The sequence below is a fragment of the Brassica oleracea genome, chromosome C6, assembly GCF_000695525.1.
Source record: "Brassica oleracea var. oleracea cultivar TO1000 chromosome C6, BOL, whole genome shotgun sequence".
Lineage (NCBI taxonomy): Eukaryota > Viridiplantae > Streptophyta > Magnoliopsida > Brassicales > Brassicaceae > Brassica > Brassica oleracea.
Window position 1 is genome coordinate 31,597,280 of NC_027753.1, and position 24,372 is coordinate 31,621,651.

General features: G+C 33.8%; 3 protein-coding genes and 1 pseudogene across 3 annotated transcripts; 3 read left to right on the plus strand and 1 right to left on the minus strand.

Annotated features, from left to right (window-relative positions):
• Positions 1–2,046: 2,046 nt before the first annotated feature.
• LOC106298005 (glutathione S-transferase T3-like) lies at positions 2,047–2,658 on the plus strand. Its single transcript, XM_013734113.1, has one exon. The coding sequence runs from the start codon at positions 2,047–2,049 to the stop codon at positions 2,656–2,658; it is 612 nt and encodes a 203-aa protein (XP_013589567.1).
• A 6,599-nt stretch (positions 2,659–9,257) lies between these two features.
• On the plus strand, positions 9,258–16,514 carry LOC106296416 (beta-hexosaminidase 3). Its single transcript, XM_013732551.1, has 14 exons — positions 9,258–9,734; positions 13,222–13,293; positions 14,065–14,100; positions 14,198–14,309; positions 14,456–14,526; positions 14,607–14,737; positions 14,837–14,902; positions 14,999–15,099; positions 15,192–15,251; positions 15,341–15,374; positions 15,437–15,535; positions 15,633–15,692; positions 15,760–16,010; positions 16,121–16,514. The coding sequence occupies exons 1-14, from the start codon at positions 9,390–9,392 to the stop codon at positions 16,285–16,287; spliced, it is 1,605 nt and encodes a 534-aa protein (XP_013588005.1). The 5' UTR covers positions 9,258–9,389; the 3' UTR covers positions 16,288–16,514.
• Positions 16,515–18,092: 1,578 nt separating this feature from the next.
• Positions 18,093–20,630, plus strand: LOC106298006 (annotated as a pseudogene).
• Positions 20,631–21,723: 1,093 nt separating this feature from the next.
• LOC106296671 (ubiquitin carboxyl-terminal hydrolase isozyme L5) lies at positions 21,724–24,008 on the minus strand. Its single transcript, XM_013732863.1, has 5 exons — positions 23,817–24,008; positions 23,303–23,349; positions 22,952–22,998; positions 22,712–22,814; positions 21,724–22,641 (listed from the first exon to the last, which is right to left on the minus strand). Exons 1-5 carry the CDS (start codon positions 23,845–23,847, stop codon positions 21,880–21,882), a joined length of 990 nt encoding a protein of 329 aa, XP_013588317.1. The 5' UTR covers positions 23,848–24,008; the 3' UTR covers positions 21,724–21,879.
• Positions 24,009–24,372: the final 364 nt, after the last annotated feature.

Consider the following 24,372-nt stretch of genomic DNA (forward strand, 5'->3'; position numbering starts at 1 on the left):
TAATCAGTTTTGATTAAATATTTATTTAGATAATTTCCTATTTATTTTTTGCTTTGAAGATAGAAAATATTTTGTTATATTTTATTTCTGTTTTATTATATAATAAGTTAATAATTTTCATTACATAAAATGAGTAGTAACTAACACATTAAAGATCAAAGAATATAGTTTATTTCTGAGTTTGTATGACTGTGCAATATTTTTAGAAATTAAGCATGATAACAAAAAAAACATAAAATCATTAACCATCTAAACCGACTCTTCTCTCTCCTACGTACTTTCTCTTTCTATTTCTCTCTACCATTTCTTTACAAATTTAATTTTCATTTTTTTGTTATTTGACAAATAGACTCTAATATTTTTATATTTTGTTTTTTTTTCCTAATTTCACTCTAAAGTTTTGAATAATTTTATCGGAAATTATATTCAATAACCAAAAAAACTATTTTCACTAACTAATTGTATCACTCTCCCCTTCTTTTCTTCTCTCTTCCTATCTCTCTCTCCTCTCTCTCTAGAAAACTATTTTTTTTTTGGTTATTCCACAAATTAACCCTAATTTTATAGAAGTAAAATTTTACTGATGGTATTTGAAGCGAGTGCTACTTTTGTTGTAGTTTGTTAATTTTGGTTATGTTGAATGTAACTTAGGCCATGATTATTGGCGTCCCACTTAGAATATCTTAGCATTAATAGGATTATAATTAAATGAAAAACATGCAATTAAAACTGGGACGACCTTAGTTAAGAGTTTTTTCGGTGGCGTCCTAAGGAGTCACGTGCCGTGTCGCGAATGGCCGAAAAAAGGGTAAGGCAAAATCGATTTGGGAACGAGAAACACTTTCCTCTTCTCTCTCGATCTCTCCTCTTCTCTCCCGATCTCTCGATCTCTACTCTTCTCTCCCGATCTCTCGACATTCGACGGTTCTCTCTTCTCTCTCGATCTCTCCTCATCTCTCCCGATCTCTCGACATTCGACGGTTCTCTCTCGACATTCGACTGTTCTCTCTCGACTCTCGACGGTTCTCTCTCGACTCAACAGCGGTTCTCTCTACTCAACAGCGTATTCATCTATTCGAAGTTGAAGAGGGTAGGTGTTCCTCCTCCGTATTGAGTCTTTGCATGTATTAGGATTCGCATCGTGTTGTAGAATTAGGGATTTCAGAAACCTATAATCGGCTTTCTAGTCTGTGAGAGTGTGAGAGAGTGTGATTTTTTGATGAAAGTATTCAACATGTGTTTCGGAAATCAATACTAATTTGATGAAGATAATTTTATTCTGAGTCTTTTGTTAGGTGTGGTTCGTCTGCAATTACCGGGAAAGGAAACAACTCTAAGTAAGAACAATCATTTCGTCCAAAGTTGAAGGTAATTGACTTTCTCTTCAGCTCTCAAAGTAATCTTGTTCGTATAATGACATGATAGTAATCTAGTTTGTATTCTTGAAATTACTCTCTAGTTTGTTTGCAACCAAATCGTCTAGAGTTGGACTCTTGTTTCTGTAATGAACTATGCTAGTTTGTATACCTTTATTGCTAGTTTGTCATGTTTGAAATGAAAGGCTAATGAACTATGCTAGTTTGTATACCTATATTGCTAGTTTGCCATGTTTGAAATGAAAGGCTAGTTTGATTGAGACCAAGTCTATTATGTAAATGTCATCATTAACGGTTACTTAATGCACTTGCAAAGTTGGTTGTGTAATGTGTATTAACTGAGATGTACTTTGGTAGTTAGGTCATTATGGTTGTGTTAATTACAGTTTCACCTATTAAACCGAGCTTCTAGGAGATAATTTTTTCACCATCATCTTCTTTCTCTTCTCTTCTCGGGTCCCTTCTCTCTTCTTACTGCTATGAATCCGTATAGCCAGTCCTCTAGTTATATGGGCCTTCTTCACAGTCAACAGGAAAGTGTTCTCCATGAAAACTCTCCTTATGAGAGTTTTCATTCTGGATCTTCAGAAATCCCTCAATTCAGTTCTCAACAATGTGAGGCTCCAACTCCACCTACAGACATACCCGTGGAGCGTGGGAAGAGACACAAATGGACCCCAGCGGATTAAACACATCTAAGGATGCTATAGTCGGCAATAACCAAAAGTCTGGGACCTTCTGGCAACGAGTAGGAGATTATTTCTTAGCGGCACTACTTAGAAGAGATGGTCGTCAAAGTAGAGAACATCTCCATTATAAGCAGAGGTGGCACAAGATCAATGATCAAACTAACAAGTTTTGTGGTGCATATGCGGCTGCAGAGAGGCAAATTAGTAGTGGTCAGAATGATAACGATGTTCTGAAGGTGGCCTATGACATCTTCTACTCTGATCAGGAATCGAAATTTACACTTGAGCATGCTTGGTGTGTGTTGAGGCATGAACAGAAATGGCTTAGCCTCAACACCACTAAAGCTTGTGGAAGTTCAAAGAGGAAAAGCGGTGAAACAGGTTCCCAACTGTCTTCCACCAGTGTTACTGACCATGAGATCCGGCCTGAAGGTGTCAAGGCTGCAAAAGCTAAAAGAAGTAATGGTCAGGGGAAGTCGGTTGCTGATTATACAAGCGTTTGGAAAATGAGGCAAAAGGATCTCGCGAGGAAAGAAAAACTCTCCAAGCTTGCCATACTAGACACTTTACTTGCCAAAAAAACCACTAAGTGAGGCTGAAGAAGTTGCCAAAAACAAGCTACTAGCCGAGTATATATAGCTTTCTAGTGTCGCATAAACCACCTCCTTAAGTGTCTTTAATTTATGCCTAGCTTTCTATGTTTTAATGTACTGCTTTGGTTACGAGCTCCTCTATGTTTTTAATGTCGCAAGAACAAGATCCTCTATGTTTTTAATGTACTTCTATCTTTATGTTGGTTAATCTATGAATGTATGTGCTTCGTGGTTGTTGAACTTGGTCGTTGGCTAATTAAAATGAATGGCCTTCTTTATTAATTAACTCTCTAATATTACCCTTGTTATTTTTACAGGTTTCATCAAACATGGGTCTTGACTACAGCTACACCCAACCTTCCCAATCTGAGGAGTTTGGTGGGGATGAGGCGGAAAGTGACAGCGAAATTGAAGCGCTAATTCGTCAAGGCCAGGCAGAGCTAAGTTACGTGAACGGTGAGGAGATTCTATACCCTCCGCAGCCTGAGGTTGAATTCGGTTTTCCACAGACATGCTACTGTGGTAGTCAACCCCAGCTAGCTACATCGTAGAGTAGAACCGATCCAGGTAGAAGATACTACACATGTTCTACGTTGATGATGGAGAGTGCCATGTTTGGAAATGGTGGGATGAGGCTGCAATGGAGGAGATGAGAGCCAGGGATAGACACACACTTCAGTTAGCCGAAAAGGTAGATTCTCTGAACTTCTTGAGTGACTACGACACTGAGCAGAAGCTGGTTAGGCTAGAGAACCTTGTGTTTGAGTTGGCAAAGAATAAATTAAGGTCTAGCTTTGATTACTTTGTTGCGGTTATGGCCATTGTCATTATTGTAATAGGTATTGTCCTCATCTTTATGTAATCTGTTTATGAGGAATTGATCATTGATCATGTTTATGTAATCTGTATAATGACTTATGTTTTTGATGAATTGATCATTGATCTAAGCTATAATGTGTTATGACTATTGGAACTCTTTGTATTTTCGTGAATGTCTTATGTATTGTCTTAATTTTGTCATGTCAAGTGTGCGAGTACTTGTATTGTCAAGTGTGCTCGTGAGTGACGGTCTTGTGATTGAATATAACACCAAAACTTAAGTGTGCTCGTGAGTGTATTGTGACAAGAAATAAAGTTAAAAGGTCACAAGTTGTAGTAAAGTGTCACAAGACTAACAAGAAACAATCAAAGAGTATGATCTTCTTTTTCCTATAAATAAGAGAAACCAATTTCACAATTATATATATCCACTTCTCGTTAAAAACATACTTCTCCTCTCTACTTATCTCATTCAAAACCTTTGTTTTTCTTTTCTTTCACAATGGCATCATCTTCCCATTATCACTACCACAAAGATGATGATGCTGAATTCGAATCTATGTTTGAAGAATTCTTAGAAATCCCAGATATTATTCCCGAACCAAAAGAGCGAAAAAACGTATTTTTATTGAGAGAAACCGAGAATACGGTCACAAGAAGCTTTGGAATGATTATTTTAGTGAAACTCCAACATTCCCGCACAATATATTCCGGAGACGGTTTCGAATGAACAAGTCATTGTTCTTGGGTATTGTGCATCGTCTCTCCCAAGAAATTTGAGTATTTTCAACCAAGAGAAGATGCAGCCGGACGGTCTAGTCTATCTCCGCTCCAAAAATATACCGCAGCAATTCGTCAATTGGCGTATGGTGGTGGGGCTGATGCCGTTGACGAATATGTCCGACTAGGTGAAACAACAACTAGAAAATGTTTGCACCATTTTACCGCCGGAATAATCCACTTGTTTGGCGATCAATACCTAAGACGTCCAACACCGGAGGATCTGGAAAGACTACTATATATTGGAGAACAACGTGGATTTCCAGGAATGGTTGGAAGCATCGACTGTATGCATTGGGAGTGGAAGAATTGCCCAGCCGCTTGGAAAAGAATGTATTCACGAGGAACCGAAAAACCCACAATTGTGTTGGAGGCGGTAGCTTCGTACGACCTCTGATATGGCACACATTTTTTGGAGTTCCAGGTACTATGAACAATCTTAATATTCTTGATCGATCACCTGTTTTTGATGAAATAATTAACGGAAACGCTCCGGAAGTCAATTTCCATGTCAACGGAAGGGAGTACCATTTGGCTTACTATCTCGCCGATGGTATTTATCCGAAATAGACTACTTTTATTCAATCTATCTGACTCCCACAAGGTCCAAAACATTGTTTATTTGCTAAACACCAAGAAGCCGTCCGAAAAGATGTTGAGCGTGCCTTCGGTGTCCTCCAAGCTAGATTCGCGGTTGTTAGAAATTCATCTAATTTATGGTATAAAAACAAAATAGGAAATATTATGAGAGCATGTATCATACTCCATAATATGATTATCGAAGATGAACGAGATTCATACATTAACGCTTCAGAATTTCAACAAAGAGTAGATGTGGATCCCACTTTTGTAGTCAAACGGACTACAAATCTCGGTACTACAATGGGACGTCGAGCAGAAGTTCGGAATACACAAGGCCATCAATAATTAAAAAAAAATTTAATTGAAAATATATGGGTTAATTTTGGACATTTCCCGAATATCTAGAATGTTTAAGTTTCTATGAATTCAATAAAATGTTAGTTTGCTTTTTTTTATAATGTTTGTAATTTTTCTCCTTGTTTTTTTTTCAAGTTTGTAATTTTCTCATGTTTTATATTTTAATGTTAAATATTTTATTTTAAATTTATCTTTAAAATGTCATTACTTATTAAAAATGTATACTTTAATAACTAAGAGATATCTAAAAGTCCTACCAATAATCCTAACTTTTAGCATTGTTTTTAACTTTTTCTCTTAACATCAAAATAATAGTAAACTAATCTAAGGACTTAGAAATTAGTCCCACCAATAATCATGCCCTTAGTTACAACTTCTTTTTCTTTTGCCTTGCTACGTTTTACTATTTGTTTAGAATATTTATGTTGTCTATGCCTAACTCCGTTGAAATTAAAATATTTATATTTAACACTTAACAATATAAATTAAGATTTCAAAAATACAACTAAAATAGAAACCAACTATGATTTTATATTTAACCAATTAGTTCTCTTGTATATTATGTGGACCATAAAACAACGTTCAAGAATTTATTGGAAGACTAATTTTAACAACTTAATTTAACTATAATGTTTGTGTAAGGAAGATTTGGAGCACAACAGAAGAGGGAAAATAAACATTAAAGAAAAGAGCGGAGGACAGTAGACAACTTTAAAAGCCATAAAGAACTGATGGTGAAATGGTGGTCTTAGGCAGACATGGTATGTGTAGGTGGAGAGTTGGAGAGTTGGAGCAATTAGGTGATACACTTGGAACGCTTGGCTTCCTTCTCTTCGTTAGTGTCTTTGGTAAGTGTACTTGTCTCAGCAGACCTCTTTTCTACCTCATTTGGAGCTCACGACTTATATAGTTGCAAAGCTGTTGTGTCCATCCCCTTCGTTTATTGGATTGTCATTCACTGGTTTGGAAGACGGAAGTCTGCAGCGTATACAACCTTAGTGACTGATGGTCTGTCTTTTGCAATGAAGTTGTAGCTAGTCAGACCCTGAATTTGTGTGTCTGGCCAATTGTATCCACCATACATTGTGGGACTGGGACCTCATGCTCAGCACCCATGTATCCATTAGCCTAGGAATATAGAACATAATGTGAGTGAGTTTAAATGGTTAGGGAGGTGAACGCTGTGGGAGAATAGGATCCCTCCAAGTAGGCATCCATTAATTCGGAAGCATGTCTTCCCGTCAGCTCTTTAATCGTGACACCAAGCAGGACAATAGTAGCCGTGTCAACTGTCAACATTGCTGTAGAGCGATATTTCTACTCGATACCTAAAATTTTAAAACACACGTCATAATGTTTTCATTTAGAAACATACGCTAATAGACAGAGCTAACGCGACATGTAATCTAAAAATAAAAATGATCAGATGTTTGAAACAACACGTACAATAATTGGTAAACAAAATTTTTTTTTGGTAAACCAAGACGGACGACCTAATGTTTAATTTTAAAACAAATACTAATATGCAGACCAAACACTATTTGTAATTCAAAAACAAAGCAATCCGTAATTTGAAAACAAAGACGAATTGAATTTAAAACAAACACGACCTATTGTTTAATTTAATGAATACTCTGGAGGGGGACATTGAGCTGAGCGTAAGGTTGCGTATGGAGCAAGGAGATAAGAGAACATTATAAAAATGACAATGTTAGTTAACAGGTGAATAAGCATCACAGCAGTGTAGTTCTTCTTACAGGAAAAATACAATGGAAAACCCAAAATAATAAAAAGCAACCAAAATGCTAGGCATGAAAAATGTGGAGACATTGTTTTATCTCCCACTCTTTTTGGATACACGATTGTAACCAATTAAGAGTACGGTAGCGGTACTTCCACTTCGTCGAAACTCTTCCGCAACTCTGTCCCACAAATACACATTTAAAATTGGTCCCCTACAGATGGTGATATTTACACCGTTAGAGGTATTATGCATGACATCTGAAGAAGAGTTCTAAACTGAAATTGAAAATGCTTGCTCTTTAGCCTGTAGATGAACATACACTCGCCCAGTCATTGTTCCATCAATGCTCTCAAGAACAGCCTAACATGGCGTTACTGTTCGAGAAGTTGGCTGTTGATTAGCTTAATGTGCTCCACCACATTTAAGACACTGATGGTAGATATTTTTTCCGGGGGAGATGTTAACCAAATCATGTTACACTTTTGAAATATTTGTTTGTGAAAGTTTTTTTTTTGGTAAAATTTGTCTCTGAAAGTTGCTGTAAAGATCCCTTATTTGGACGCAGTTAGCTTCGAAACCTGAACCTCTGTGATTCAATCATCACCATATATCTTCTATCTCGAGAAAAACAGAATTGTGAGAGAAAGCTTGAGCCGACAGAACTCTGTCCATATACCATATAAGAATTAGCGAGTTTATAAATTGACAAATACGAAAAATATAGGAACACATGTCGAATGTTGAATGTTGAATGTCGATGTATATGTTCTTAATCATAAGCTCTTAATCAGAAGCAATTCTACCAATGAGCTTACTTGGGTTACAGGCTTCCCAGATCAGCTTCGTCTTATCCAAAATCGAATAAAACAGCTGCTTGACCCACGCCCGTTGATTTTGAGGAGTTTGACGCCATAGATGCGGTGGTTTAGTTTTCCTGGTCTATGAAATAGGTTGCGAAGCATAATGAAATTATAGAGTGAGGAGGGAAATTGAAGGGGTGACTGTCATGGTTGAAAAGTCGAAGAAAATATTAATGGATCACGTAGTTTAATATTGAAGAAGATCTATTTAAGTAGAGGAAGAGATGGCTGGAGTTAAGCCGCAGATTTGAAACGGCGTAAATTTGTCAAAAAGAAGGGTTGAAGTTGAATAAAATAGAAAAGGAAGGTGAGTAGTTACGATTGGATTTAAAATGGGCTTAGAAAGAAAGAAAATAAATTAACCGATCAAGCAAATACTATTCATATTTTAACCCAATATTGAATGAATGTGTTGACATGTCAAAATGATTGGGTAGGAATATTTCTGCCCATGTGACAGTGTTTAGAAGTTCTTATTTTATATAGTAGTGATGTACTTAATTTTTCTTTTGCGATGGTCATGTCCCCTAATTTCTCTAAATAATACGATATCGATGAACATAATCCTCGTTGACAAAAGAAAAGGTAACATAGCGTCATAGCCCAGTTGACCTAACCAATGAAAATCACATCAACAATATCAATATTACCAAATTCTCACCAAAATCATTAACAGATAAACGAAACAGTCTTCAATTATTCACCTATTTTCTTCATACACCTTTTGCTTCTTCTTCTTCTTTCTTTTTGTAAATATTTATTTAAAATAAAATTCAACGCATCAAATAACATGAGACTATATTATTATGTAAAAAATACTATGTTACTGGATTTTTTCGTACATCCATCTTTCTTCATCAAACACATAATTTTATCGTCAATCAAACATGCTCCTATACGGTTCAAAATATTCACTAAACAATATAATATACTTTTGACCCAAAGCCGATATAATATACTTTCTATTATTAATAAGAAAATCCATTTTCGCATTTCTAGCATATGGTACATGAACTAACACTAATTCAGAAAACACTCTTTATACAGCCCCCAATTTCGTCAATTTAGAGGGTAAAATCAACTATTCATGTGAATTGTATATAGTTCTCAATGTACATGTAAATAAATATTATCCACGTTTCATAATAAATATTCTACGTTTTATAATTTTGTATTACAAGCAAGAGTTTTTTTTTTTAAATCACTTTAACATGAATAGTATTTCAGCTTATCTTTTTTTTTTGCCAGCAGTACTTCAGCTTATCGAATAGGTAAAAAGGTGTAGTTAAACTAAGGTATCACAATTTATATATTTTCCCTTAATACGTGTAAAGACAATTTTTTTTAAACTGAAGTGTACAGACAATTTTTGAGAATTAGATTTTTTTTTTAACTTAAGAATTAGAGATTTGTTGATTAAAAAAAAAGAATTAGAGATTTATAATGAAATAGATATGTCTATATAAAGAGCGAGATTTCTAAGCTTTGAATCCTGAGATTCTCCTTCATTTCTGCTACGAAATTTTTTTATATTAAAAACCATTTTTGTTATTTTACTTGTTCCTATCTCCCTGACTGAGAGAGATAAAATGAGAGGTATAGCAACAAAGATCTCCGGCGTTGCGCCGTTGTTTTTGCTATTCATCGCCGGGGCAGTCTCCGCCTTTGAGGACATCGAAAAGTTAAGGATTTGGCCTTTACCGGCGGAAGTTAGCCACGGTGGCCGGAGAATGTATTTAAGCGAAGATTTCAAGCTTGTGACGGAGGGAAGCAAATACGAGGATCCTTCAGGCATTTTGAAAGAAGGATTCGATAGAATGCTTGCAGTTGTGAGGCTGAGCCACGTCGTCTCTGGCCATCGGAACTCTTCAAGCTCCGGCGGATCTGCTCTGCTTGAGGGACTCCACGTCATCATATCTTCCTCCACCGATGAGGTTAGCTTCATCATCCCACTCACTGTCAACGAATAAAGTCACTTTTTCATGAAATTAATGATGAATACTTTGCTTACGTTTAGTTTTTAGAATGATGCCCTTATTATTTGAAAAGTATAAAAAAACAGTTATAAGAAAAAAGTATTAACAAAATTGAAAAGGAGAAGAAGAAAAAGTTAAGTTGATAAGATAAATATTCTTCTTCTTTTTTTTGTTTGTGGATGAAGATCATTTTCTTTGTTTTCTTCTAGTAAATTGTCATCGCATTTTATGCTGAAAACTTTTTAAGTTGAAATTATCATTTTTAGCAAAAATTTTTTTATCATTTATGAAAATGTTTACCATTCTCACCCTAACTAGTACAAAGTAACTACTGGCATTATCTTCGTAGAAGAATTTCTTATTGCTTAAAATAGAGTATTTTAAATATAATATTTTTTATATGTGCAGCAAAGAGATATAAAATTGGATCTGTAGATGTATCGATTCTCCAACTTCTTATTTTTTAAATGTTTGCTTGCTTGGTTTTGCTGATTGATGTCTGGCGAGTCGTTGGTTGTGTGGTGGTCCACCGCAGTCACGGACATCTTCATTGCATAATTAAAGTTCTTAACTCTTGGCACAAAACTGGGAAAACATAATTTACGTGAGTTTTGAAAGACCTTATTAAGTAAAGGTATATTTTCGGTATATTATTTTATAGAATTTTTTAATATATATGTTTTGCTAATGTTTAATTTATCGTAGATGAATTCTATTCATTTTGAAAATCTTATATATTAAAACAAAATTCACAACCTTAGTCACAACTTTAATTCATGTGTGATTTTTTAAAAAATGGATCCAATAGACATATTTCTATAAAGTCATGTTACATTTAATCTCTAATCTTATCATTTATATTTTGGGCATACCAAAAAATTTTATTGGGCTATCAATAATTAGATTTAAACAATAGATGATCCATTGGATTTATAGATAGTATAAATTAAATAAATATAATTTAATGTTGTAATACTATACCTCCATATGTTAATTATTTAAATATTTGTCGATGTTAACTTTTAAATTATAAAGATTTTTTTTTAAATAACAAAAATCATATTATCTAACATTCATTAATCTTTACTACCTTAAACCAATGAAAACAAATTTTAAAGTATATAGTTTATTTTAAAAATTAAACAAAAACTAAATGTTTAATTATTTACTCGATAATATAAATCTATGAAGCGAAAATTTTAATTTTTTAAAAACTTTCTAAATTTTTGAAATGTTACAATATTTTTGAATATGACAATAAAACGATATTTTACTAATCTTTATATATATATTTACGATTTTAATAGTGAAATAATAATCTGAAAATATATATATATAGAAGAAGATACAAATACATGTGAAAGTTTGAAACACTCTATTCAATGAAAAAAATATACCATAAACTTATGTATTAAAAAATGATAGACACATAAAATGATATATACCAATTTAGAATTGAAAACAAAATGTTTATATAAAAATAAATGAAAACAAAAACTCGCGCGGTTGCGCGGATCGAAATCTAGTACTAGTACTTAAAACAATTCTTAATTAGTAGGGGTGGGCGTTCGGATACCCGTTCGGATTCGGGTCGGGTATTTTGGATTTTCGGGTATTTTGGTATAGGGATAGAGAACCCGTTCGGGTATTTCTGTACTTCGGGTCGGGTTCAGGTATTTTTATTTCGGATTCGGTTATTTTGAATCGGGTTCAGATATTTAGATTTTAAAAGAAAAAAAATTAAAATTTTCATTTTCTAAGTTTCTTGTATTTAAAAATATTGATTTCACTTAACTGATTTTTTATTTTTTATAAATTGAATGATTAATAGGTTTTGAGATAATATTTTAAAAACAAATAGATATTAATTTGGGTATTGTTTTTAAACTTTGAATGTAACTTTTGTTAATAAATGAAACAAAAAGTTTGACATGCATTTTAAATGAATATCAAATCATTTTTTCCGTAATTATATATATACTTATGATCTTAGAGTATGTGTAACATCAATATAAATATTTTTAAAAAATGAGAGATGTAAACTAGAAATATAAAGGTAAGTTTATATATGTTCGGTTATCTTCGGATATCCATTCGGGTTCGGATATTACCCGTTCGGGTTCGGATATCCAATCTCTCCTAACTTAATACCCGTTCGGGTATTTTGCTACTTCGGTTCGGATTTTTCGGATCGGGTGCGGTTTCGGGTATCGGATAAAGTACCCACCCCTATTAATTAGTACACTATTTAGACTGATATCGTTTCATCATTTATTACAAAATTATAACAGCGACCATTGTTCTAAAACGCTGTCGCCATGACCAATTATATTGCGGGTTGTGTTTGTGACCGTGGCCATTTGCCAAGATCAGTTACAAAATAGGAGATAACAAATTGAATGTCAAGTTTTAGCATCTTCCGATCAGTAGCATAATTCCAAACACGACTGTAAATAGTACCCACTTTTTATTTTGTGCATTTTTTATGAGTAGTTTAATTCTGAATCATCACTTTGCTTAAAAATTAAGGATGCAGGGTCCTTACTGTTTGATTTGAGTAAAATAATACTTTTAGTTCAAGGATAAGATTGCAGAGATCCACCAAATATGCAATATTAGAATCCTAGATCCAGATTTTAATCAGATTATTTTCTTTATGATCCACGATGTATGATAGTAATCCAATGTTCACAATGGTTAAAGACACTAAATTCTATTTATTATTTTCTTCTTCTGAACAAATGCAAGTCTGTAAGTCGGTTATAAAAGTAGTGACCTATATTTTATAAAATTTGAAGAAGTTTTTAAATACAAACATTTCAATATTAGTGAGATATGATAATGAATTCATCGTTTATTTGTTTCTTTTGACTTCGACAGATTATCTGGTATCCACTTCTAATAGTCATTAATAACGAATTTTTTTATTCCATTAACTTTTTTTAAAATTAAAAATCATTTTTTTTAATAATTTGACCATTACGAACTTAAAGAAAATATTGTCTGCGTGATTTTATTAAAAACCAAGCAATATTATATTATTATTACTATTATTATTATTATTATCGGTGTGATTGGTATCAATTGACTCACAAGGCTTTAGTTTAAATAAAAATTGATGTTTTATTGTTTTTTTTTTCTGGTAAAATGTTTATATAAAAAGGTGGTTTCACCTCTTTGCTAGAAACCCAAACATTATAAATAGTCTCTTTCACAGTCAATTGAACCCGAATGGCGGTAGTTACAACATAATCCCTTTGCCACTAGGCCAACTTTTTGGTCTTTTATTGTTTTTAATAAACAAAGTTCTTTGTTATGGTTATGAGATTAGTCATCTGATCATTTGGCCGTTACCAGTTTAAAGAAAATATTGTTTGTGTAATTTTATCAAAAATCCAAAAATATTGTTGTTATTATTAAAATCTGTGTGATTGGAATGGTGCAGTTGGAATATGGAGCAGACGAATCGTACAAATTAGTGGTTGCATCCCGAGAGAAGCCGTATGCACAACTTGAGGTTAGTAGTTCCCACGCACCAACTAAAAACTAGTACTACCTTTTATCATTTTTTCTGCCCACTTATTATTATATATCCATAAAAGATTTAAATGTGAATTCAGCTTTATTAGCCATAAAAGACACCAACTTTGAATATTTGGTTGCTCTCTTTTATAGTTGAGTTCGACATCTAATTGATTCCACTGGAAAATATACATTTAAGAGAAAAACATACGTGTTTCAAAATAAAAAGGGGAAATACAAATACTTCTATTTGACGTTGCAGTTTTGTTCCTTCTAATTGTAAATATTTCATTTCTCAAAAAATATATTTCATTTTCTGTCGCCAATAAATCAACAAATAATGATATTATTCCTCATCACCTTCGAGTCGAAAAGATTAACAAAAAATCCATTATTCTGGCCACTATATATCACAATAGAGGCTCATGTAGGACCTGCGATGGTTGCCTCCACGTGAACCATACTTAACCATGATGGGCTTAGTATGGTCTTTTCTTTATAGTTTGTTCTTTCATGTACTAGAATACAAATATGCAAGCAGAAGTCGTGATCTGCTTATGTGTCGATTACTATTTCCCGTTGTTTTTAATTTAGAAAATACATACACAGACCACTAATTCAGACAATAGTACAAAAAAAAACATGAAAGGGTATGATAATGTGTGATTCCACTAGTGTTTGTTGATCTCTTGTGCTAATATATGAAAAAGAAAAACTTAATAATGCAATCGTGAACCTCTCCACTGATATCTGTGTTGCAACGCAGGCAAAAAGCGTTTACGGTGCATTGCATGGCCTACAGGTTTGTGTTTATTATTTTCTGAACTTAGTTTTCATTCTACGAAAGAAGGATGTAATTAGTTATCGAAGAAAATAAATAAATAAAATTATAAATGCAGACATTCAGCCAGTTATGCCATTTTAATATGAAGAAAAAGGTAATAGAGATTTTAATGACTCCATGGAATATCACAGACCAGCCCAGATTCTCTTACCGTGGTCTTTTGATCGGTAAGCAAGTTTTCAGTTATTTCTAAATTAAACGTTACCAATATATATTGAACTTGTTTTTAGGATATAATAAATAGAATTGCAATATCTTCTCTTAATATGTGAAATGGATGAAATAAGATATGAGACATTGTTTGTTGCTACAGATACATCCCGACATTATTTGCCACTACCTGTTATGAAGAACGTGATTGATTCTATGACATACACCAAGCTAGTAAGCTCTTTTTTATTGTTCAATTTGGTTGGTTGATGAATCGTATCACTTATAATTCTCTGGTTGGGTTGTACGCGTAGAATGTACTTCATTGGCACATTGTGGACACACAGTCATTTCCCTTAGAGATTCCTTCGTATCCAAAACTATGGAATGGCGCTTATTCTCCCACTCAGAGATACACCTTCGAAGACGCTGCAGAGATCGTCAAGTAATGTTGGGATTCATAAATGATATATATAAAAAAATTATGACTGTTAGGAATCCCATATCTGAACTACTTTTGTATATATGTAAAATAAACATATAGTTATGCTGGGCGACGAGGGATTCATGTCTTAGCTGAGATTGATGTTCCAGGCCACGCTCTCTCATGGTAATTTCTTTTTGTTACCCTTCTTCATATCCCATTTCTTTATATTCAAAATTATTTTCGATGAGAATAATTTTCATTCAAATAAATAAATAAAAGGGGAAAGGGATATCCTTCCTTGTGGCCGTCCAAGAATTGTCAAGAACCGCTTGACGTGAGTAGTGACTTTACATTCAAGGTCATTGATGGCATTCTCTCCGGTACGATCTTTAAAAACACTTTCTTTCAGCTCATCATATTTATATCATTATACGCTTAACCAAACCTTTTCTAATGGAATTAACTTTTTCAGATTTCAGCAAGATCTTTAAGTTTAAATTTATCCACTTGGGAGGTGACGAAGTAAATACAAGTAAGAAATTATCCACTGTTTAACAAATACATTTCTTCTCTATCGTGTTTAGTTTCCTGGTATATTAACTTCATGTACTTTCGTTGCAGCTTGCTGGTCTACAACACCTCGAATATCCAAATGGTAATGATACTTGTAGACATTTCATCTGCTCATGTTATTTATTTGAACTATCTAACCTACAGGCTAAAAAAACATCGGAAAACTGAAGCAGAAGCTTATGAATATTTCGTACTGAGGGCGCAAAAAATTGCTTCGTCACACGGATATGAAATCATCAACTGGTAATTTAAAATATCCTTTCATTGGACAGGAAAAAAATGCTAACCAAAGTAGCTTTTTCTTAGTAACTACATTTTGCTCTAATGTTATATACTGTAGGGAAGAAACCTTCAACAACTTTGGAAACAAATTAAACCCAAAAACGGTGGTCCACAACTGGTAAATGCAAACCATAAATTGTGTACAAGACAACATTGAATACTTATCTTTTTACTTGGTGAATCAGGCTTGGTACAGGAGTTGTTGGGAGAGTGACGGCGGCCGGTTTAAGGTGCATAATGAGTAACCAAGACAAATGGTATTTGGACCATATAGACACACCGTGGCAAATGTTTTACGCGAACGAGCCATTTGAGATGATAAAGGATGAAAAGCGACAAAGTCTAGTACTTGGTGGTGAAGTGTGCATGTGGGGTGAACATATTGATGCTTCTGACATTCAGCAAACCATTTGGCCTCGTGCTGCCGCAGCTGCAGGTACATATATAAACCTTTTCCTATACATCTTGCAAAATATTTTATTTTTACATTTTGTATGCTACTTTTTTGCTAAAAATATTAACGTTTTATATTCTGGTGTTTGATAGAGCGGTTGTGGACACCCTACACAAAGTTGGCTGAAAATCCAGACAAGGTAACTACGAGGTTGGCTCACTTTAGATGCTTGTTGAATGAAAGAGGAGTTGCAGCTGCACCTTTGGTTGGTGGAGGACGAGTCGCGCCTTTCGAGCCAGGTTCATGTCTCGCTCAGTAACGATCGAAATGGTTTAGATTGTAGAATATGTTACAGTCAGCGGTATCGTGGCTGAGCACAAGCAACAGCCAGCAATCAAGTGAAATTCAAATATAAAATAGTTTATTTTAACTGGAGATGGAAATTTATCTTTTTGTCTTTATGATTTGATTCTCTATGTTATAACTCATAAGTTATAACTGATTCTCCAATATGTATTTCTTTTGTCTTATATGGAATTATAACCACTCTGCTTCATAATAGTAACTAGTAAGTAATGAATCAATATATTATAGTTGTTTTGAATACATATTTTGATTAAGACCACAATCTTATTCTTACTATTTCAACTTATATATATATTTATATATTTTGTTTTTTAACATCGAAAATCTATTTTATTACTCAAATTTGAGGTGGTCTGGGTAAGCAAACCGGAATAAAACAACTAATGAAATAGAGTACTTTATGGAAAGATCTTGCAGTCCTGACTAAGAAATCTAAAATCTGATTTTGCGCTCGTAAAATATGAGTAATCTTATATATCAGAGAGAAGCTTAATCAATGCTTTAATAATGGGGTCTTTACTAATATAAATTTACACAGTTTCTTAATTAATATTTGTGGATAATGAACTAAGAGCAATACTTCAGCCAATGATGATACTACATTAATTTTTATGTTGTCTAGTTACCGTACAAGTAATTTATTGATTCGTATTTCGTAGCAACGATACCCTTTTTCTAATTCATTTTTATTCTAAAAAATAAAGAAAAATTGCCACATATAGCTTCTTTTTTGTTATCAACTAATACTTGTTTTTAACTTTTTAATATTGGATAACACATTACCTTATCAGATAATCTCTCTATTAGATATGATGATCTACATATAGCTCTAAAACATGGATTTGTTTTCAAACTAAGCCATAAGGGTTTATAATGACTAAATATATTACATTAAATGGGTAAATGATAATTATACAATTTCATACATATATGTTAAATAAATAAATATTTAAATATTTTTTTGATTTTTTTTCAAATTTTTGTTTTTTATATTTTTTTCAAAAACTTTTTTATAAAAAAACTTTAAATTTAAAATATATTGATAAATATGAATATATATTTACTCAATTTGAATTATATGTATATTTAGTAAAATATTCTTAAATATGTATAACATATTTCTAAAGTTTAAGTAAGACCTTCTTGAATTTGATATCTAAATTTTATAAAAATCTTATACAAATTTATATATTCATATAAATAAAATTTAGTAAAATGTCTTACACATTTAAGAACGCTTTCCTAAATATATATACAAGTTACATTTAAAGTAATAATAATCTAATTATACGTTTATGAAGGCATTCATGAATTAGATATTTTTTCACAAACTCAAAAGAAAATTTGATTTGATTTGATTTGATTATTTTTAACGTCTATTTATTTTTATATATGTCATAAATAATTAACTAATTTTATAAATGAAGGAATAATTATTATTTACCCATTTAATAAAACCTAATTTGGTAACTTTGATCATATATTGGAGGTTATTTAGAAACAAAAACTAAAAAGGATATTTAGGAAATCTCCCCAATTTTTTTTATCACTGAATAATATAATAAACTTTAAAAGTGCTAATTTAGAGATTTGACATTTTAATATATGGAAGTAAAAGTAAAAATCGAACCGAAAGCTCTATCTATAAACAGGTCCATATGATTTTCTTGCAGCACATTTAGAGGTTGCTTACTCTCTAATATAAGCTACAACTATTATAAGATCGTCAGAAGTTCCAACAAAGTTCAAACAAAAGAAATGTTTTTCGGGTCTGTTCGTATTCTTATTCTTCGTTGCTCTAACACTAGCAGCCAGATCGTTAATACCACCTTTTCTCGCCGCTTTTCTTCCGTTCCGGCGGCGGAAAAGGCAAAGGATTCTGTTATTGATTTGGCGCTGAACTCGGTGGTGAAAGTGTTTTGCAGCTCTTCCAAGTCTACTAACGTTTTGCAACCTTGGCAAAAAAATCTCCCGCGACAATGTTCTGGCTCTGGTAACAGATAGACAGACATACGTCACATACCTCTCCTCTTGTGGATTTTTTCTTTTTATCTTTTTTACAATATTCGTCACATGACGCTTAGATATTGATGTATGTGGAATTAGGATAATCATCCAAAATATTTGTATTGTAATCATAATTATATTTTGATAGTAAGGAAAGAAACTAATTATTCATGTTCTAGTTGTTTTTGGTATTTTTGCAAAAATCAATATCCGAGAAACCCTAAATTTTGGATTACTAATGTGCATGTTATTTGTTTACTTAATTAGGGTGTTACGTACACTTGCCTGTTTGTTTTTCTTCTTTGCATGGTTTTAAATCATATCGTTGTTTCTAATTCATGTAGGATTTGTCATATCAAACAATAAGATTCTTAGTGGCTGATCACACATTCGTGCAAGTCAGAAAGCATGGTTCACCAACCAAATTCAAAGCAGAAGTCGAATCAGTTGGTCATGCTTGTGATTTGGCAATTTTGAAGATTAAAAGCAAAACGTTTTGGAAGGATTTGAAGCCTTTGGACTTCGGAGACGTACCCTTTCCTAAAGAAACTGTGTTTGTTGTTGGATATCCAAGAGGTAAAATTCAGATTATTGTTTGAGTATATAGGAAATAATAGAGTAACTAAGACAGCTAAAATGACCATGGTTTCGTTTTATATTTCAAATATCGTTAGATGGATATTTTAGTAAAAGATTTCATGTTAGTCTATCTGATACAATGCTATATTTGGAAAACCATAGACAATAAAACGCAGCACTTGTTTTCGGTTTATATCATATGATAGGCAACAATTTTGCTGAAAGTAATAAGAAAATGACTATTGATTTATGTTATGAACTCAATTTGCAGGGGGTGATAACATTTGCATTACGAAAGGTGTTGTCTCTAGGATTGAAGTTACCAGATACTCATCTCACAGCAAAACTAGTTTAATGACAATACAAACAGACGCAGCTATTAATCATGGAAATAGTGGTGGTCCAGCATTCATGGATAACAAAGTTGTTGGTGTAGCCTTTCAAGGTTATAAGAATACAGGGTAAGTTGAAACTGTTATAATATTTGAATAAATGGAGACGAGACAAGCCTTTTTCAAACTTTTTTGGTGATTATCATATGCAGCTACATTATCCCAACTCCAGTAGTTAAGCATTTCATATCTGGTGTAGAAGAAAATGACCAATTCCCTGGATTCTGCTCGTTGGGTATATTGTGTCAGCATATGCAGAACGCTCGTATGCGTAATTACTTCAAGATGACCTCTAAAATGACAGGAATTCTAATAAAAAGAATAAACCCGTTGTCTAGTTCTCATGGTATTCTGAAAGGATGACGTTCTTCTCTCGATTGATGGTGTTTCCACAGGAAACGATGAGACAGGTAATACACAAAACTCTTTTTCAATATTGATTCAATTGTGAAAATTCACCATCTTTATGTTTGATACAGTTGTTTTTTCGGAAGACAGAAAGCATAAATTTCAGTCACTTGGTTTCTATGAAGAAACCATGTGAAACAACAACTCTGAAAGTCCTAAGAGATGGAAAAACACATGAATTCAATATCAATATAACCCCCGTAAGTTAATGAACGTCCATTTTTTTTTTAACTTCGTTGTATGATTTTTGTAACTTCTTTCTGAATTATTGGATATTGTGTTTTTTTTTTCTAGTTCAACCGATCTTTTACATTTTGTGTTATGCATGGTAGCTTACGTAGGTGGAACCTCTAATTCAAGTGTGTCAATTTGATAAGCTTCCAAGTTATTACATATTTGCCGGTTTGGTCTTTTTGCCCTCTACTCCTCAGCCAGGAACGATACCCAAGAAAGCCGGTGAACATATCGTCCTACTTTCTCAGGTGTCAGAGGATGAAACCACTGTAGGATACACGTTTTTGAACAATTCGCGGGTAACTTTTGTTCTCGAGTCTTGTTTGTATTATAATATGGCCGGTGACACCATGAATCGTCTCAGTTTTTAATTTAACTGACTTAACGTTGAAAGATATGAATCATATAGTTTCACACTTGTAAGATAATTTTTTAGACTATGCAAATCATATTTGTGGTGGAAACAGGTAAAGAAAGTGAACGGAGTGCAAGTGGAGAATCTGAAGCATCTACGTCAGCTCATAGAGAAATGTTGCACTGGGGGTTTGAGAATTGATCTAGAGAACGATAATACCATCATCATCGGCTACAAGTCTGGGAAAAAAGAGCAACTCCTAAGATTTTAAAACGTTACGGAATACCATCGACCAGGTCTAAGGACCTTCAGTCTTTGTAGCCGAATTGTAGCTAACCAAAGAGTTTTGATCTAGATCTTTTGATTTTCTTTCGATCAACTTCTGATCAACAAGGAAAATTATTTTGTCATTTTAGTGAATATATATGTGCGAAAATGTTTTAACTATGTGGGATTGAGTAGGGGACAAGACTGAAGTCTATGTTCTCCATGCATGTTGATCAAATACCTTACACTTGCCATAGCATACATGCTATGGGCACTTTCTCCACTACGTTCAGTACCACAACCTTGCCTCCATAAATCTTTGAGAAGTCGCCAATGTTCAAGAATCTCACATATTTACATTCCATGATTCTTTTTATTCTTATTTTTGTTGGAGATGGATTACTTCTCTAGAATAAGGCACATTGAATCAAGTAAAGTGAATCTCGGTCTAGTTGACTAAGTACCGGCTAAGAACCATACCCTAATAAGTAATTTCTTAGCTTTTTAGTCAAAAGTTAAGAAACATATTCTTAGAGCATGATTAACGATAAACTCGTTTATGCGGTTTTCCAAAAAAAAAAAAATTTGATTTTTTTTTGATCTAAAAATAAAAAGGGTGAACCAATCGCGGGTTGCCACGTGTCGGTGGGGCCGCAAACAGTGGCAGAAATATCCCAAGATCGATCCTTACTTCGCGACTTAAAGGACCGTTTTTTTAAAAAAAATTAAGGCCTACACGTTAATTTTCTGCAGAAACCAGTTTAGGAAACCGCGATATTCATGACCTTATATTCCGCGAGAAACCCACCCTAATTCGGCACGAAAACTAGAAATAGAAATCCAGTGTCGTCGTTAGAAATAGAAATCCAGTGTCGTCGTCAGATTGAGTTTATACAGTTGATGGACCTCTTTCTTGATGGGCCGAAGACATTCTTAGTGGGTCTTTTGCGATTGGACTGTGCCAACTCGAGGGGGACTTGCTATTCTATTGTAGTTGGTTTAAATACAGAGGCAAAAACTTGGTATGTCGAGATTAACTTTGGTTAGTTTCTTTTCATAAACTCTCAAAGAGAGTTGATCTTGCTTGACAGAGGTCTCATAACACACTATTTTTAAGTTAAAAACCTTTCAGATAGAGAATTTTAAATGTAAAACCAACAAAACCATTAGAAACCACCTTCACGTAGAGAAAATCTATTTCTTGTGTGATAAAAAACAGAAACACAAAAGACTTAAATAAACAACAAGAGAGTGTATCAAATGCTTTTTTGGCAAGACCGACATAAACAAGTTCTGGTTTTTCTCAAGTGGAGCTTTCTGTTTTCTGCTTCTTGGCCTTCTCAATCAGAGGTTTCAACTGTTTCTTCTCCGCAAGAAGCTTGAGGAAGTTGAACAAAAACGGAATGTAATTGTGCTTCCTCCTAACATTCTCCGTTTTCCACTTCATGAACTTCTCTTCCTCCATCACAATCTTATCGCTCACAGCTTCTATCCCACTCTTCACCTGGCCAATCAACACCTCGAGCTCTCCCGCACGGCTCTTCTCCGCACCAGCCAACTCCTGCAGCATCTGCTCCTTCTGCCTCTGAAGCTCCTTGAGCTCCGCCGTGTAAATATCCTTCCTGTTCTTAATCACAGCCAGAAGATTGAACCTGATCTCGCTCTGCGAGTACCTCTCGATCCTTTCTTGGATCACCGGCTGAACCAGTTGCAGCCACTCGATACCGCTTTGGTCCCCAGGGCAAGGGCCAAGGCTTATAGGTCCTTCCTTGAGACCATCGAGCTCGTACAAGACTCCGTCCACAGGTACGTAGCTTATGAAATGGTAGACGTCATCGTCTTTTGTAGCAGTCTTTTGTTCCTCTGGGACGAATGGCTCGGGCCTTGCGAAACTGTTGTGGGCAGTCCTTATCGCCTCGCTGTTGTTGATGGCCAAGCCCTTGAGGTCAGATGGAAAGTTCTTGGTGAACTCTTTCAGTGTGGATAGTTCGGGACCGATGTCAACCTGGGGAGAGTTCAAGAGGATAGACAAGATCGCTTGGGTCGCACAAGCATTGTTAATGACCTGTGAAGTATAGAACGTTTAAGATTTGAGGTTGAATAAGAAAAAGATAATATGTTATTTAATACAAAACCTGGTTTGCAAAAAAGAGGTTAGAAACTGGATCTTGTATTGTTGGACGATCATCTTTTACCCCAGCTTGCCATTTGAAGAGAAAGATCAAACCGTACACGGGTCTACAAGGCAGCCACAAGGTTGGAAAAAACATATATTAATAAGGGCATAGATATAACATAGAGTTGAAAGTCTTAACCCATTTACGTTCCATTGAAAAATAAGGTGGAGCAATATAATTGTAGATGTAACTACTCACTTGAGGTTATTGAGAGAATCAAGATCAAGGGAGTACAATTCTTCAACCTACAGAACAAAGAGTATACATCAAAATGGATTGGAATAATCATAAACAAGTGGTAAAAGCTGACAAAAAGAAATCGTTTCAATAGCCAGTTTCAGCTTTGACGATGCACTTGGACATCTAAAAGGAACGAGTAAAGATGTTTGACAGTAAAGACACTAAATAGCATCAGTTCAGAAGGAAGCTACAGAACATGAGTACGAAAAACTTAAGAAAGTTTAGATATCTTCTTCAGGATTGAAGTCTGCTAAAGAGTATACAGAAAATTAAAAACAGAAAGATAACATGAAGAGTAATATTAATTACCTGGACACCTTTGACTTGCATTTGTTGAATGAGCTCTGTAAACACACCTGTTGTTACATATACAAATCAATTAGCAAAAACACACCAATGGAACATCAGTAGATTAAAAGCTAAAGACAGTTACAGAGTGCAGAACCTTGGACACAGATCTATATACGAACTTGTTTACTATATAAACTCCAAAAATTACAATCAGTTTCTTTAACTTCCAAAGCCTAACACTGAACTCTTGAAAACAGGAGCTAAAATAACCTTAGACCAGAATTTTCAAAGTTTGAGTCTTTGAGATAAGACTGCATGTTTTATATAGTACCAAAGGCACACATTCAGATACTCACAGGGCTTGAGAACAACACTAGAAACATAAATTTCAAATCTTTTTTTTTTTTTTATAAAAGAATTAAAATAAACAGAACTTTGGATTTAACATATCGAATTCAAGTGAGTGAGAATTAGTAACCCAACACCATTATTTATCCATCGCAAGAGAAGATGAGGAAGAGACCAAACGTACCAGGATCCGACTCGATCGTGCACCAAGACATGACGAAACGAGCTAAGAGAGGAAAAGCGAACGCCTTTTTTGAAGGAGAGAGGGAGAGAGACGGACTTGGGATTCTCGAGATCGAATCCGATTTGGGAATTAGGGTTTAAACCTCACTGATTTCGCCATATACTATTTTCTTCTTTTTTTTTATATACCACCGCCTTCTCCTATCCTGGTTAGTCTTGGTTCCTTGTTTTTTTTTTTTTGAGGAAATTTCAACTCTTTTACCATCTTTTAAATTTATTTTTGAATTTTTTTTATAAATATTTAAGTTTGTGATTAAAAGACTAAGCTAACTTTTTCTAATCATAAAAGTAATTTATAGAACATTTATAAAATTTTATAAATCTAATTCTTTATCCTAAACATTAACCTTTAAATAATAATCTGTAAACCATAAATTCAAATGTCAAATTATTTTAATTGATTGTATTTTTAACACGTGGTATCTAACTTATAATATTTCAATTAATTTTCTTTTTTTATCAGTTTATTAGTTTAAAGATGATATAAATATATATGA

Excerpts from the sequence above, each read along its gene's own strand:
- LOC106298005 (XM_013734113.1), top strand. The coding sequence starts at position 2,047 with ATGGACCCCAGCGGATTAAACACATCTAAGGATGCTATAGTCGGCAAT.
- LOC106296416 (XM_013732551.1), top strand. The coding sequence starts at position 9,390 with ATGAGAGGTATAGCAACAAAGATCTCCGGCGTTGCGCCGTTGTTTTTG. Across the intron at positions 14,310-14,455 it reads TTACCGTGGTCTTTTGATCG|ATACATCCCGACATTATTTG; the intron begins GTAAGCAAGTTT and ends TTGTTGCTACAG. Across the intron at positions 15,252-15,340 it reads AGGTGACGAAGTAAATACAA|CTTGCTGGTCTACAACACCT; the intron begins GTAAGAAATTAT and ends CTTTCGTTGCAG.
- LOC106296671 (XM_013732863.1), bottom strand. The coding sequence starts at position 23,847 with ATGTCTTGGTGCACGATCGAGTCGGATCCTG. Across the intron at positions 22,999-23,302 it reads TGCAAGTCAAAGGTGTCCAG|GTTGAAGAATTGTACTCCCT; the intron begins GTAATTAATATT and ends TTTGTTCTGTAG. Across the intron at positions 22,642-22,711 it reads ACCTCTTTTTTGCAAACCAG|GTCATTAACAATGCTTGTGC; the intron begins GTTTTGTATTAA and ends TATACTTCACAG.